Source organism: Rhinopithecus bieti, unplaced genomic scaffold, assembly GCF_001698545.2.
Source record: "Rhinopithecus bieti isolate Rb0 unplaced genomic scaffold, ASM169854v2 scaffold_53514, whole genome shotgun sequence".
In the NCBI taxonomy this organism is placed as follows: domain Eukaryota; kingdom Metazoa; phylum Chordata; class Mammalia; order Primates; family Cercopithecidae; genus Rhinopithecus; species Rhinopithecus bieti.
Genome location: NW_016820813.1, coordinates 1 through 16333, shown reverse-complemented (window position 1 = coordinate 16333; position 16333 = coordinate 1). Strand labels below are relative to the sequence as shown.

At 46.9% G+C, this 16333-nt stretch overlaps 1 protein-coding gene across 2 annotated transcripts in view; it reads left to right on the top strand.

Annotated features, from left to right (window-relative positions):
* The window catches only part of LOC108520531 (E3 ubiquitin-protein ligase HERC2-like), a 42926-nt gene extending 26936 nt beyond the window's left edge, over positions 1-15990 (top strand). The window contains exons 4-14 of one of the 2 annotated variants that reach the window (XM_017859960.1): positions 263-363; positions 822-963; positions 2299-2409; positions 2932-3103; positions 4429-4602; positions 6724-6912; positions 7546-7697; positions 10798-10955; positions 11041-11154; positions 13582-13833; positions 15767-15990. In XM_017859960.1, coding sequence (XP_017715449.1) covers positions 263-363; positions 822-963; positions 2299-2409; positions 2932-3103; positions 4429-4602; positions 6724-6912; positions 7546-7697; positions 10798-10955; positions 11041-11154; positions 13582-13833; positions 15767-15885 — 1684 coding nt within the window. In that variant the 3' untranslated portion in view covers positions 15886-15990. Of the gene's footprint in view, positions 1-262; positions 364-821; positions 979-2298; positions 2410-2931; positions 3104-4428; positions 4603-6723; positions 6913-7545; positions 7698-10797; positions 10956-11040; positions 11155-13581; positions 13834-15766 lie in introns of both variants that reach the window. The other variant, XM_017859958.1, reaches the window with a different exon arrangement.
* Positions 15991-16333: the final 343 nt, after the last annotated feature.

Sequence of the window (16333 nt, the reverse complement as noted above, 5' to 3'; positions counted from 1 at the left end):
GAGGTCATTTTATGAGCATTTTCCCAAGACATTTAAAATTCCTTGTACATTTCTTTGATTCTTAAAGAGAAAACTTTTCCTTTACAAAAGACGTTTGATGAAAGTTGTTAAACAACAAAACTGAAAATACACTTGTGATCCTGTCACGTGAAGAAAACCATTAGTCGGATTTTGGTACACACCCTTTCATAGTATTGATTTTATGTGGTATCTGCACCCTCCGCTGCTGACTGGTTTTATGTTCCATGTGTGTCGTCTGCAGTTCCCGGCCTGCGGGCAAAGGCGTGGAGGGGCTCGCCAGAGTGGGATCTCGAGCGGCGCTGTCTTTCGCCTTCGCCTTCCTGCGCAGGGCCTGGCGATCAGGTACGGTCCCTGGTGTGGTGCGTGGTTCTGCTTCCCTAACCCACCAACAGTCTGGGTTTCGAGTTCGGTTCAGCCACCGTGTGCCCTTCGGCTGATCCCATGTGCTCTCTGCTCCTCAGTTTCCTTGCTTGTGAGATGAGAGGCTGCAGAGGCTGTTTGGCTTTTCATGTCTGTGCTTTAGAGAAAAAAAAGAGCAAGTGCATGCACCCCCCACCCCCACGCCAACCACTACCGTGGAACACCTGAGTACGGACTTAATTCTAGAAGAACAAGGAGTTAGTGTATTGCTCATGTGACAGCCACGAAACACAGAATTGACTGGAACAGCTGTGCTAGATTTTGGCCTGTTGAGTGAGGGATTAGAAAGGGGACAGTGGCATCTTCTCTTGCTGAGGGCTGGGAAGCCCAGCGGGAGACGGGAGTGGTGGGGGGCTCCTCTGACGCGTGTGTGCGCCCAGGCGAGGATGCGGACCTCTGCAGTGAGCTGTTGCAGGAGTCCCTGGATGCCCTGCGAGCACTTCCCGAGGCCTCGCTCTTCGACGAGAGCACTGTGTCCTCTGTGTGGCTGGAGGTGGTGGAGAGAGCGACCAGGTTCCTCAGGTCTGTCGTGACCGGGTGAGTTCTTTCCTTTCTTGCCTTCTGCATGCAGACAGCTGGCCTGCTCGGAGGCTGGTTCTTACCACCCTTGCTTTAGAGCTGAGAAGCCTAGTAGGTTGGTTTCTCACCTGTGTTCTGCAAGCTCTCAGTGCTTTGATTCCAAGTGTGGGTTCTCAGCTTTTCAGGCAATTTGACTTATGATACTCTGACTAGACCCAGGAAGCTGTGATACTAAATGAGATGACGAGGGAGGATGCTTAGAGTTTTGGCCATCAGTCATCCATAGAGGGTTGAGCGCTTACGTTGTGTGTCTCTCTGTGATGATTAGGAGCTGCTGTTCTGAGTGCAGAGTGGCACTTGGTTTGAAGTCTTATAGATAATGTAGGAGTAAACAACTACTCAGGATCAAATTGTTTAGTCCTGTAACTGATGTTTTTAGGGTAAAAAATTGTGAATAGGAATCATTTGTGTGTAAGGAAAAACATGAACTCTCGTCTTGGGTGCTAGGCATTTTTGTTAAGGTTTTTAAATTTAAAGGAATTCAACAGGAAGGCCAGATGCAGAGGAAAAGTGAGGCCGCGCCTCACTCTGCTTGCCAGAGGTCAGCACTGTGCCTTCTTCCAGCGGGCAGGAGGCCTTTGGCGTTTGCGCCCCCGGCTCTGAGTCCACTTCCTGAGCCTGCTGGTGAAGGCATTACCACAGAGTTTTAATGCTGGAGGCCCTGAACATAGGCTTGGACTTGATTTCAAAAATTCAGCTGTAATATTGATGCCGTAAGATCTTTTTTCTGCAGTCTTGGGATAGAATTTTTAAATATTTATTATTGAGTGACATAGAAAAGTTAAAAATATTTTATTGATCAGAGATAGAAAGTAGTGTAGACATTTTGCCTCCAGATTCTCAGGTGGTTTTAGAAATTGGTTCTCTGATTCTGTAGGTGAATGTTGATACTGTTACAGTCTTACACGTCATTGAAACTGTAAAAGATAGATATTCTACTCATGTTTTGGATAATGAGGTAAATTATTTTATGCTTCGCACACTTGGAGTATGTCATCTACTGTAATATGGTATATTACATGGTATATTATATATTATATAATATGGTATATTACATGGCATATTAATGAATACTCAAAATATAGTTGTGTAAGCTAATTAATCATATACTTTAAAATCTCTGAATAAATCTGAGTAGTAAGTCTCAGAAACTTGATTCTAAATATTAAAAACATTTCCTTCCTTGTGAGGGAGTGTGTGGTAAACGTGTAGTGTGATTGTAAGCATGCTGTCTTTCTGGAGGTCGCTTTGTTCCTGCATCTACTGCTTTCATTTCAGGGATGTTCATGGAACGCCAGGCACCAAAGGGCCAGGAAGCATCCCCCTGCAGGACCAGCACTTGGCCCTGGCCATCCTGCTGGAGCTGGCTGTGCAGAGAGGCACGCTGAGGTGAGGGCTGGCGCAGACTCGGAACGCTTTGGGGAGGCGCCTCTGTATCCAAATACCTGTTGCATTGTGTGCATTTCACTGAATTATTTGTGACTGCAGCAGATTTGTGGTGCTCTGTAACCAGAGAACCACGTCCCAGAGCTCGTTCTCTCTTTACCTTTTCATCACTTGCTTTTTTATGCTCAGTTTTCTAGCCTGGTAACTGTTCTTTCTTTTTTTTTTTTCTTTCAGTTTTCCTAATTTAATTATTTTTATTCCATGAATTTAAGATCCTAGAGCTTTCATGTAAACGTGCTCTTTGAGCTTCTTAACTAGTCTTTCCGATCAGCAGAAGGCGATGTCTTGTGCTAAAATCTCGGTGGCAATTCAGTGATTTAATTACCACAGCTTTACTTTCGTTTCCTTTCAGATGCGAAGTATTTCTTCACTTCTATCTAGCTGTGTTTGCTTTTATTTTTGATCAACCATGAAGAAAAAAAGTTAATGTGTTTTTACTAGGAATGAATATCTTTTCTCCTTTAGCCAAATGTTGTCTGCCAGCCTGTTGTTGCTTCAGCTGTGGGACAGCGGGGCACAGGAGACTGACAATGAGCGTTCCGCCCAGGGCACCAGCGCCCCGCTTTTGCCCTTGCTGCAGAGGTTCCAGAGCATCATTTGCAGTAAGGATACACCTCACTCCGAGGGCGACATGCACGTGAGTGTCATGATCGCACTTTGTGTTTAGGTGGCACTCGATTCTAGTTATTTTTTAAGCCAGGCCAGCGTGCATGTCCACGGCAGTGTTTTTCTCTGTCGTGTGTGTGTTTGGTGGTAACAGCAGTGAGTCGGATGAGAAAGGTGTGGGAGGTCACTTGTTTGTAGAGAAGACTCGGTTTGGCTCAGTGAGCACCGAGTTCCTTATCAGCAGAGAACCAAGCTTGAAACACGCACTTTGAAATCAGTACCAGAGAAGAACAACAAAAATGGCGGTCTGACTTCTTGGCCCTTCCTGTGTACTATGCTCTATGCAGGGTGTGTCACCTGAGCTGTCACTCTGTTGAGTACCAGCTCCCCCCTTAACAGGTGTGGATGCCGAGCTGGGGAGGAGCAGGTGTGCGGGGTCCTGAGCCTAAACCTCCAGGATGCTGGTCTTTACAGGTCAAGTGCAAGTTGGATTTTGCCAGTCTTTTCAGGAAAGTCAGGCATTTCAGTATCGTGCTTTGGTTTAATTTTTCTATTATTTGGCAGTCTTTTTTTTTTTTTTTGAGATGGAGTCTTGCTCTGTCGCCCAGGCTGGAGTGCAGTGGCGTGATCTCGGCTCACTGCAAGCTCCGCCTCCCAGGTTCCCACCATTGTCCTGCCTCAGCCTCCAGAGTAGCTGGGACTACAGGCGCCCGCCACCAAGCCCAGCTAATTTTTTTGTATTTTTAGTAGAGATGAGGTTTCACCGTGTTAGCCAGGATGGTCTTGATCTCCTGACCTTGTGATCCGCGCACCTCGGCCTCCCACAGTGCTGGGATGACAGGCGTGAGCCGCTGCGCCTGGCCTATTATTTGGCAGCCTTTAAACTAATGGTAATAGGGCTCTTCTGCCTTTTGAAGAATTAGAACTGCGATTTGATTTGCAAATGAAAGTAGATGTTCTCCAGAGTGGGAGATTAAAATAAAGGTTTTGGTTTTAGATTTCAAGGCCAGCTTGAGATGCTGTGCTGGGTTCCCACAGAGGTGGTTCTGCCTTTCTCCAGGGGTCCTAGGCCTGTGGGGTGGTTTGGTTGTGTTAGTACTCTGTGTGGATTCAACTTACCTGTGGTATCATAAATGTATACATGCACAGTCAGCGTTGTGGACATGTATACCACAAACTTAGACATTTACCCAGTCAGTTTGTATGTTGCATAAATATGTAGATGTGTAGTATAACTGTATCATCAACATTGTCATTTGATGTGTCAGATGAGTCAATACCAAAATATAAAGAGTGGTTAAAGGCTAATTGTGTCACTTTAATTTTTCCGAATGTTTGTTTACTTTTCCTTTCTAGCTTTTGTCTGGCCCCCTGAGCCCCAACGAGAGTTTCCTGAGGTACCTCACCCTTCCGCAAGACAACGAGCTTGCCATTGATCTGCGACAGACGGCGGTTGTCGTCATGGCCCACTTAGACCGTCTGGCTACGCCCTGTATGCCTCCACTGTGTAGCTCTCCGACGTCTCATAAGGTGTGTGCAAGAACCGTGTTTTCCATGTGTTTTGTGGCTAGTACCACTTCTAGGTTGTCATCCTGGGCCCGTGTGGAGACTTGCGTTTTCTGGTGTTGATGAGGGGAGCTGGCTTGTGATTTTAAATGTGTTTGCAGTTGAAGGTGTTACCCATGTTGAGAGTGAGTTGGTGAGCAAGCTGAGGTGCACAGGCCTGGGGACCCAATCTGGGGGCCCAGGTTCCAGGTTCAGGTAGCACAGCCCCAGAGAGCTCCCCTTTATCCACAGCCCCAGGCTCTCCCACCTTCTGCAGGGGGTTCCACAGCCTTCTTTATACTCTGAACGCGGGCTGTCTTAGTATGTAATGCTGGTTATAGTAGTGACAGTATAATTCTATATTCTATCTGTTATGTAATAGTAATGGTAATAGTAGTGATTTGCGTGTGTGGGAGGGCACCTTTTTAGGGTGCAGGCCAGCTGAGGACCTCATGCACGCTGTTGTGTCTCATTATGTCAATGAGAAAACTGCCTTTGGGAATGGTAGTGAACTTTGCTAGGGTAGAACAGTAATCCTAGTTTTGAATCCAGATTTTTCTAACATTTTATTTCTTTTTTTTTTTTTTTTTTGAGACGGAGTCTCGCTCTATCGCCGGGGCTGGAGTCCAGTGGCCGGATCTCAGCTCACTGCAAGCTCCGCCTCCCGGGTTCCCGCCATTCTCCTGCCTCAGCCTCCCGAGTAGCTGGGACCACAGGCGCCCGCCACCTCGCCTGGCTAGATTTTGCATTTTTTTAGTAGAGACGGGGTTTCACCGTGTTCGCCAGGATGGTCTCGATCTCCTGACCTCGTGATCCGCCCGTCTCGGCCTCCCAAACAGGCTTGAGCCACCGCGCCCGGCCCTAACATTTTATTTCTAATATGAAGAGTATTTATTTTGTTTTACAATCATTAAAAAAAAGAACAGAGTCACATGGTTCAAAAATCAAAACTAGGCAGAGACACACTATCGCTTCCCCTGCCCACCCCTTCTACCCAGTTCCCCACCTGCTCCCTCTCACTTTTCAGTCTCCTTTGTAACCTCCTTGTTCTCTGGAATGAGTACCTAGTGGTAGCATGTTGCATTACTTGTGTTGCTTATTTTTTTTTACCAGATATATACTGCAGTACTTTATGAGAGTGTCACTATTTGTTTTTATAAAGTAGCTTAGTCTTCGGTGTGTGGATATGTCTTTTATGTGTCTTTCTTTAGTGAGTCTCTTATTGGTGGACACTTGGGCTTACTGCCACAGTGTTGCTATACAAGTAGTGCTGAGGGTCGGGTGCGGTGGCTCACGCCTGTTATCCCAGCACTTTGGGAGGCCTAGGTGGGCGGATCACCCGAGGTTGGGAGTTTGAGACCAGCCCGGCCAACTTGGAGAAACCTCGTCTCAACTAAAAAATACAAAAATTAGCCGGGCTTGGTGGCACATGCCTGTAATCCCAGCTGCTCGGGAGGCTGAGGTAGGAGAATCGCTGGAACCTGGGAGGCAGAGGTTGCGGTCAGCCAAGATTGTACCGTTGCACTCCAGCCTGGGCAACAAGAGTGAAACTCCATCTCAAACAACAACAATAACAACAAACACAAATAGTGCTGCAGGGCCTGCCCTGGAACACGTGTGCTCCATGTGTGCATGCGTGTGTGCCCGTTCCCATGCGCAGGTGGGGATGCACCTAGTGTGGGCTGGTTGTCACCAGGTTGCTCCTGCACTTGATTTCTCTCACCACCAACATGGATGCTGGTCTCCCAGCCTCGCGTGTGGGCTTTTGGGATTTTGCCTCCCTAAAGCACAAAATGGTGACCCTGATGTAGTTTGAGCATTTTAAAGTATATTAGTATTTAAGGGCCATTGATACTACTTTTTAGTGAGCTCTGTTAAAATGAAATGCGATGGAAATGGAAAAATAACCTGTTCAGTTGCTTCATCATACCTGTTAAATGAGGTAATACAGCACGGTACCAGCTATTTTGATGTTTTGAATCTGCGTATTTTCTCTTTATTTGCTTTGTTTTTGTCTTATAATATCTCAGTGTTACTCCCAGCCATTTTTGTTTTGTTTTGTTTTGTTTGTTGCTGTTGTAAAAGAAAACGTTTACTTTCTTACAGGGATCATTGCAAGAGGTCATAGGTTGGGGGTTAATAGGATGGAAATACTATGCCAATGTGATTGGTCCGACCCAGTGCGAAGGCCTGGCCAACCTGGGAGTCACACAGTTTGCCTGTGCAGAGAAGCGCTTCCTGATTCTGTCACGCAATGGCCGTGTGCACACACAGGCCTACAATAGTGACACACTGGTGAGTGTTCTGGGCACTGTGCCTGCAGTGTTCCCTTGCGGGGCAGGGTCTGTACTGCAGATGCACAAACTGTGGGGTTTCTTTCAGCCATGTGATTTCTGAAGATTGATTAAGTTTCTGTTTATTGTATATTATGTTTAATAATCTCAGTTTTAATATTGTCAAGATTTGGATTGTGAAGATTAGGAAGTCCTTACAGTGAAACTCATTGGTAATCATGAAATTTCTGTTTGTAAACTCACTTTCCACATGTAAACTCATTTGACTTTGTGGCCAGGCAGGTGACCGATGAGGGAGTTGGGCCTCATGGGGATAGTGGCAAATTGGGACATGGCATGTTTTCATTAAAGCGAGGTGTTCCTCCCTGTCAGCTGCATGTCTCTGTGGCACGGGGCTAGCCTGCCCTGCCCCTGCATCGCATCTGGTCCTGCCGCGGCACACTTGAAGGCTGCCCGCTGTTCTGTTGGTGCTGGGTGGGAAGGGCTGGAGAGCCTGCCCTATAGCCCCCAGAGACTTGTGCCCCACTTTCAGTTAGAGCAGGCGTTGCTCGGGGATACATGATAAAGGAGAGCTGCGCTGGTTTCATTTTCCTTGGACTGATGACTACTTTTCTTCATATTTTTCCTTTTTTAGGCCCCACAGCTGGTCCAAGGCCTTGCGTCCAGAAACATTGTAAAAATTGCTGCGCATTCTGATGGTCACCACTACCTGGCCTTGGCTGCCACTGGAGAGGTGTACTCCTGGGGCTGTGGGGACGGCGGACGGCTGGGCCATGGGGACACTGTGTATGTATTGCTCATTCCTGTAGGGGACACACTCCTCTTTTATGTTGCCATATCCTAAACAGGCTGGAGTGCAGAAGTGTGTCCAGGTGTTTGCCAGCTGACCTGACGTGTAGCGCTGGGTTGGAGCGAGACACTACGATATGCTGCCTCCTTGGTGATGGCTTATAGGAGCTCTGCCCATGTGTGTAAGGCAACAGGAATCGGCCTTTCTGCTTTTGTCCACCCCGTGCAGCCTTGGCCGCCTTGTCTCTACTTCAACTGCATCCCCACTGTGGAGTTTGCCAAAACAAATCCCACAGCACTGTTCCTTCATTCACAAACAGTTCACCCTGTCTCCCATAGATAAGGTTGTCACCCTTTCCTTGAACCATTAGATTATTTTTACAGGAACGAAAATTAGCAGTTTCTTCCTAATATTATCCTATTCAGTTGAACCTTTTATTGTGAAAGAACAGAAACAAAATAGAAAGTTGTTACAAAGGCCAGGTTGTAAAAATTGAGAGGTCTGCCAGCCCCACGGAGTGATGGGAACCCTCTTGTACTTTGCCGTTGTGTGTGGAAGTTTGGCATTAGGTTTAAATGAAGGATGTATGTACAGACCAACGCAGCAAGCCCATTTCGTGCGGTCCGGAGTCCTGAGCACGGAGTGGGCAGCGCAGAGCTTGAAATAAGCCCTTGTGTCCCTTGAGAGGAGCCTGCAGGGCATGGCCCACGCACACCTCAGGGTGGAGTTGAGGGCATCATTGTCGACAGCATCTGCTGGGAAGATCCCAAACTGGCAGAGTGATGTGTATCCTGCGGTGCGTGTATGCCAAGCTCAGCACAGCCCAACCCTGACAGTGTTGTAAGGGATTCAGACAAATGTTGTAAAACGAGTGAAAAAGAAAAGATTGATCTGCATGGAATTTTTTTTTTTTTTGAGACGGAGTCTGGCTCTGTCGCCCGGGCTGGAGTGCAGTGGCCGGATCTCAGCTCACTGCAAGCTCCGCCTCCCGGGTTCCCGCCATTCTCCTGCCTCAGCCTCCCGAGTAGCTGGGACTACAGGCGCCCACCACCTCGCCCAGCTAGTTTTTTGTATTTTTTAGTAGAGACGGGGTTTCATCGTGTTAGCCAGGATGGTCTCGATCTCCTGACCTCGTGATCCACCCGTCTCAGCCTCCCAAAGTGCTGGGATTACAGGCTTGAGCCACCGCGCCCGGCCGATCTGCATGGAATTTATAGCTGTTACTCTCACACTGGATCCTAAGGGCTGGGATTGACATGGGTTTCACTGGACTTGAAAGGCATCGAAGTACAGGACGGGGTGGTATGTCTGCTTACTTCCTTTATGGTATTTATATCTGACTTTGTATAAAATATTTTATAGTAAAGCAATTCTCAGCGGAGAGTAAGTGCTGGGATGAGTAACTCATTCCTTATTCTAGGACTTCAAGGAAGGAAGAGAGATCAGTGCAGATGGCAGAAGCTGGAGATAACCTTTTGCGGAAGTTGAAACTTAAGCTGAATAAGGGAGAGGTTGTACTGGACTAGAGTCATTGGGCTGTCCCTGTGTGCACCTGTGCCACTGTGTGTGTGTATTTTGCAAACTAATAGGTCACAAAGTGAGTAAAACCATGTCTTTGGAGAGGCCTGGCTTCTGTAGATTCTCAAGAAAATATCATCCATCCTAGGAATATATTCTGGATCCGAAGAATAGGATATTTTGCTAACTTTGCAATTTCTTCGACTAATAACACTTCTCTACCCTCATCCCCACTGCCTCATACTTTTCATTTGTAAAGTGCAGATTGCCGAGTGCTGGCTTCATTCCATCCACATTCATGTAACAAATACATGTAAATGTTGGTCAGCTTTATGAGGCTTACGTACAACCAGATGACTGAGTTTCGGATGTAGAGTTGGATGGGTTTTGGCAAGTGCACTCGGCTGGGGAGTCACCACCATCAAGACATGGGGCGTGCCCGTCGCTTCCAGGGCCCTGTTTGTGCCCTTTGCGTTGATCCCCACTTCCCACCTCTAGTTCCTGACAACCTCTGCTCTGCCCTGTCTTGTTATTATTTTGCCTTTTCCATAAGTTAATATAAACAAAGCGGTACAGTGTATGGTGTTTTATTTCTGGCGTCTTTCACTTGGCTTGATGTCTTGAGATCCAACCACGTTGTTGGGTATATGGGTAATTCATTCCTTCTGTTGCAGATGGACCATGGTTTGTTTTTTTTTTTTTTGAGACGGAGTCTCGCTCTGTCGCCCGGGCCGGGGTGCAGTGGCCGGATCTCAGCTCACTGCAAGCTCCGCCTCCCGGGTTCCCGCCATTCTCCTGCCTCCGCCTCCCGAGTAGCTGGGACTACAGGCGCCGCCACCTCGCCCGGCTAGTTTTTTGCATTTTTTAGTAGAGACGGGGTTTCACCGTGTTAGCCAGGATGGTCTCGATCTCCTGACCTCGTGATCTGCCCGTCTCGGCCTCCCAAAGTGCTGGGATTCCAGGCTTGAGCCACCGCGCCCGGCCTGGACCATGGTTTTGAGCCATTGTGAATTAAGTTGCAATGGACTTTACAAGTCTCTTTTTTTTTTGAGATGGAGTTTTGTTCTTGTTGCCCAAAGTGGAGTGTAATGGGGCGATCTCAGCTCACTGCAACCTCTGCCTCCTGGGTTCAAGCGATTCTCCTGCCTCAGCCTCCCAAGTAGCTGGGATTACAGTCACCTGCACCATGCCCAGCTAATTTTGTATTTTTAGTAGAGACAGGATTTCACCATGTTAGCCAGGCTGGTCTCGAACTCCTGGATCCACCTGCCTTGGCCTCCCAAAGTGCTGGGATTATAGGGGTGGGCCACCACCCCCGGCCTATGGTTCAAGTCTTTAACAAACACTGTTTTTATATTTCTACTGGATACCATGCTTGGCATCGGGTTCCAACTTAACAAAAAGTCATGGAGGTGTTAGGTTTTGGAATTCTCTCTTCCTTATTTTATAAGGTACCTGGAAGTGAAACTGGCCTGATGCTGTGGTGGTCTAAATTGGGTAGTGAATTTCCTTTGCTAACACTAATAAGAAATAACACCAAGAAGAAGGGCATTCATGTTTGTTCCCTTCCTCCCCAAGGCCTCTGGAGGAGCCTAAGGTGATCTCCGCCTTCTCTGGAAAGCAGGCCGGGAAGCACGTGGTGCACATCGCTTGCGGGAGCACTTACAGCGCGGCCATCACTGCCGAGGGGGAGCTGTACACCTGGGGCCGCGGGAACTATGGCCGGCTGGGCCACGGTATGTCTGCCCTGCATGAATGGGAGCATGCAGCAGGAGGTGGCCTCTTACAGGACTTAGTAACGGCCGTCTTATCTCTTTGAAGGCTCCAGTGAGGACGAGGCTATTCCGATGCTGGTAGCTGGGCTTAAAGGACTGAAGGTCATCGATGTGGCGTGTGGGAGTGGGGACGCTCAAACCCTGGCTGTCACTGAGAACGGTATGTAGAGCTCTTGCCACCCTGGACAGGCCCTCGAGGACATGCATGGCAGCTTCCCTGGAGGAAGTGAGATGAGTACAGTAGGCCTCACAAGGCCGCCCACCCTGTCGTCCACCGGGTGTGGGGCTCAGTGGCATTGGTGAAGAGACCCTGGTGGTTACTGGGCTTGTTTGCCTGGGGCCTGTCAGCTGGTTAGCAGCTGCCGCCATTCCTGTGTGGGCATTTTATTTTTTCAGAATGAGAATTAGAATGGAATGGTTGACACTGAATTATCTCTGGTTAGTATTATTACATTTCTTAACGTTCGGCCACTCTTGATTCCCTGTGGTAATTCCTGCTAAGTCTTTCCGTGTTCTATAGTCTGACGCTGCGGTATCTGCTTGCTTTGAATTTTGCTTTTGTGGTTGTGTTCCTAACTGAGATCATCCTCATCTTTTTTCAAGGGTACGTGATGAGGTTTGATGGTTAAAGTCACATTAATTTTTTAGAAACGACTCGTCTGTCAGTATTGTGGGGGTCTGTCCTTGGCATCTTGTGTTTCTCTGGCGTTGTGGAGTCTTTCTGTTAAATCAGCTGGGTACCTGTCAGCTTGCTTTCTCTCCTGCAGAAGTTGAATGGCAGTAGATAATTGAGTGACTTTTGGGCATTTCTTAGGTCAAAGATGAAAAATCATTTCAGATACTTCCCTGTATGCATAGGTCCCGCTGCCACTGCCGGGACAGACATTGTCAGAGCCATCTTGCTTCTGCTACTGTGAGTCCTAGAGCAAAGATGGTATCCTCTGAAAGGCTCCTGCTGTCAAGCTTTCAATCTGACATCTTGTCATTTTAAAATATCTATCGATATCGAGTGAGTGATAGACCTTAAAATATCTCCTGGTTGAAAGTTTTGTGAGGTCTGAGCTGTGTTAGGAGATTAGCCTTGCATTCTTTAGTGTAGTTGCTACTTTAGTTGAAGTTTGTGATGATATGTTGAGTAAACTGCCTTGAACAGGCTGCGGACATTGTCTTCCTCACACTGGTGTTTCTTTGGTGCAGATCTTGTAGGGAAGTGTCCCTGCTGTGCTGTTATTTTTCTGAGGCGACTCTTACGGTAGAAGTATACTATCCTGCAGTCTGGCCTTGAGGGACAGTGGGAAATAGCCAGGCGCGCTACGTGAACAGCAGAATTTTCAGCACAGCGTGTGAAAGTGCACACTCTGATCTCTGTGTGCAGGTCTGCTGTGCTGCTTTCATTGACCACGTCATAGTGTGTCATCTCCAGTTTCCGGTTCGCTTGGGTTCGGCCTGCTTTTGCAGGTGGAGTTGTATTGGTGTGCAGGCCTGCCCACTCATTTATGTATTGTCTGTGGCTCCTTTCCTGTGACAGTGGCACAGCGGGGTCATTGGGACAGAAAGCCCACAGAGGCTAAAAATATTTACCATCTGATCGTTGAGGAAAATATTTGACTATCTTTAGTTATTACAAAATAGAATGTGGGAACCTGTGGAGCAATTTGATATCTTCTCTGGTTTCTTTTTCCTGATCTTTTACAGTTTTCACCTTTATGTAATTTCACTTTTTTGTTGTTGTAAGACAGAGTTTCGCTCTGTCACCCAGGCTGGAGTGCAGTGGTGCAGTCTCGGCTCACTGCAACCTCCACCTCCCGGGGTCAAGCAGTTCTCATGCCTCAGCTGGATTATGGATGTTCACCACCATGCCTGGCTAATTTCTGTATTTTTAGTACAGACAGGGTTTCACCATGTGGCCCAGGCTGATCTCGAACTCCTGGGCTCAAGTGATCTGCCGGTCCTAGCCTCCCAAAGTGCTGGGATTACAGGCGTGAGCCACCGTGCCCAGCCTAACAATTTTGTTTTTTAGCAGTTCACTTTCATTAAGTTTTTGCATAGTTTTCAGGTTAGTGTTCACAGTAAAAATAAAAATATTTACTTTTGCAATTGCATTTTATCCCTTTATGTAATATTTAGTCAACTTACATAATTATGCTGATATATGCAGTTGGGAACACGTACAGTGGTACGGCTGACCAGTGGTCATCGTGGTGGCAACAGAAGCAGGCAGGCAGACGGGAGGGCAGTCCGCAAGCATCTGCAGTGTGCTGGTCCCCAGTTACTGTGTGTTATGGAGGCAGTGGGCCTTTGGTTCCGTGAAGCAGTGAACATTGAGCCCAGGCTAGTGAGAGTCAGGACTTGGTTTTTCATGGAATGAAAACAAAAGGAGACTCAGCTTTCCCTTTCTTTATTGCTTCTATACCAACCTCAAGCATCAACTAGGTTTCATTTGCTCAGTGGCCACCCTTGTAGTGTTAACTATATACATGGGTGGTCTAGATTAGTGTGCGTTTTTCATTATATTATTTTCAGTCATTTAAAGTTTTTCACTAAAATGCAGAGTTGTTGTTACTTAAAATGCATTTGTATTTTTTAGGGCAAGTGTGGTCTTGGGGAGATGGTGATTATGGGAAATTGGGCAGAGGTGGTAGTGATGGCTGCAAAACCCCAAAGCTGATTGAAAAGCTTCAAGACTTGGATGTGGTCAAAGTCCGCTGTGGAAGTCAGTTTTCCATTGCTTTGACGAAAGATGGCCAAGTTTATTCATGGGGAAAAGGTGACAACCAGAGACTTGGACATGGAACAGAGGAACATGTTCGTTATCCAAAACTCTTAGAAGGCTTGCAAGGTGAGTGCAAACATAAACTGTTAAAACCCTTCAGGACAATTTCTTTAGTAATCTTTTAAAGTTTGCAGGTTTTGTGTTCTTAACCTGACATTCCGTGAATGGACTGTCATTAGAAACTTTGACTGCCAGCTTGGTATAGGTGTTCATACCAATTGGAAAGTGGGTATGTCTCTATTACAAAATGAGTTGAATTACTCTTTCCAATTGCAATGTAAACCCATTGAGTTTTACAAACATCGCTACTTTCTGTGGCAGGCACCCATGCATCACTCAGCAGGCTGGACTCTGGAAGGGTTCCCTCTGCGTGATGAGGTCACCTGTACTTGTACTGCAGACACACTGAGACCGTGAGGGTGCGTTATGCTGTGGGGCCACACTGGCAGGTGGGATTGGGCCCACCTGGGACGCTCTGATGTGAACTCGTCCTTGGTGGGTGATTCCTGCTTGCTCATTTGCAAAGGTGTCCAGCGTGCATTGTGGTTGGAGGGAACAGATGGAAGCCGAGGTGTGTAGATATGAGTGCCGGCGCCTTCAGTGTGGGCTGCGGGTGCAGGCAGAGAGGATGGGAGCCTCCGCAAGAAGACCCTGAAATTCTTTTGTGGTGTTCTTGCTAGGGATGTTATGCTGCAGGAAGTTGTGGTGGGGGCCATCAAAACTAAAATGGTGGAGGGATTTTTCTAAGGTAAAACTGGACTTTTCTGTACCACTTGGCCTAGTGGTTGGGAGGTAGTCTTCATCCTAGTCGAGAACTGGTGAAGGGCAGGCAAGCCGACAAGAAAGTAGGGAAGAAGGGAAAAGGCAGTGAGAGGTACATCAGATGGACTCTTTAGGGTTCTCTCTCTCAGGGGTGGGCAGCCTTTTTCTTAAAGGGCCGGATTGTATTTGAAGCAGGTGGACCTGGCTGTGTTCCAACACCAGCGTCTTCACAGAAGCAGGCCTTGGGCTGCGCTCTGTGTGGGGGCTGTAGTTCGTTGGGTCCTGGTACTACACACATTCTTTGTATGTTTGCTTCTTTACCAAGTGGGTTTGGAAGTGGAACTTCTAAGTGAGACTTGCCAGTTCCTTTCTCCATTGGTTTTGTTTTAACGCATGTTAATATATTGATGACTGAGAATTTTGTGTGCCCATACGGTATGTATTATGTTCTGAGCTTCTGAGATAAGTGGCAGAGTAATAAGTTTCCTCTGTGTCATTGAATGGTGTTTGAATTTCATGTGCCTTCTTGTTTATATTCCCCTACATCAGTATAGGAAAGCTATGACGGTCATTATAGAAATCTTTTACTTTCAGAGTATTTACATCACTGTTGATAAACACCTTTTTTCTTGCTGATGCTAACTTACGGTAAGTTCCCAGGATAGAATTGTTCCCCTTACTGCAGTGTGGTTTTTCAGCTGAATTGTTTTATGTGTTGACCTTTCTGAGCAACACCCTTTGTGTTGACCCTGTTAGATTTACTAGCAAGGAAAAATAGAATGTTTTCTAAGTGTTTAAATAGAAACAATGTTTTAAATATTGATATCACCTAACTCTGAGAGAACAATAGGTTTTTCTTAGGAAGCCTTCCTCAGTGAAGAGTGTGCTGTGCATTGTTACATCTGGGATGGGAGAATATACTAATAGTTAATTAAAAGCACATTGTTTCTCTCTGAATGAAAATCTGAATGAGGAGGAGAAAAAAGAACAGATCGTTTTTGTATCCTAGCATTATGATCTTTGTAGGCTATGGGTCCTAACAAATTGTAGCTGACGAAATAGAGGAGTTTAAATAACACACCAAAAGCAAATGAATTGTACTTAATATTAAAGCAACAGATTACCCTCAAGAAGTTAATGTTAAAAGCTCTCTGACCTGAATGACCTAGTGGAAATACCTTTGTTGCAGCAGAAGTCCTAGGCTTGAAGCTGCATCTGCAACCCTCTTTCCTTGTAGGGAAGAAGGTGATTGATGTGGCTGCTGGCTCCACCCACTGCCTGGCTCTGACTGAGGACAGCGAGGTCCACAGCTGGGGAGCAACGACCAGTGCCAGCACTTTGACACCTTGCGCGTGACCAAGCCAGAACCTGCAGCATTGCCGGGACTGGACACCAAACACATAGTGGGAATTGCCTGTGGGCCTGCCCAGGTACTGAATATAGAGTTTGATTTGGTGTTTTGGAGGATTTTGGTTTCCAGTTGTTCATTACCAGTATGTAGAAAATACCACTGAGTTTTGTTTGTTGTTCTCATGTCCTGCAGTTGTGCTAAACTCATTTGTTATGAGCATCATTGTAGTTTCCTTGGGTTTTCTTCATGGACAATTATACTATCTGTATAGAGGGGCAGTTTCATTTCTTGCTTTCCAATCTGCTTGCCTTTTATGTCTTTTGGGCCTGATTGCCCTGGCCAGGACTTGCAGTGTGAAGCTGACTAGGAGAGGTGACAGTGGGCGCCCTGCCTTGCTCCTGACTGTAGGGGAAGGCAGTTCAGTCTTTCACCATCAGCTGTGATGTTAGCTGC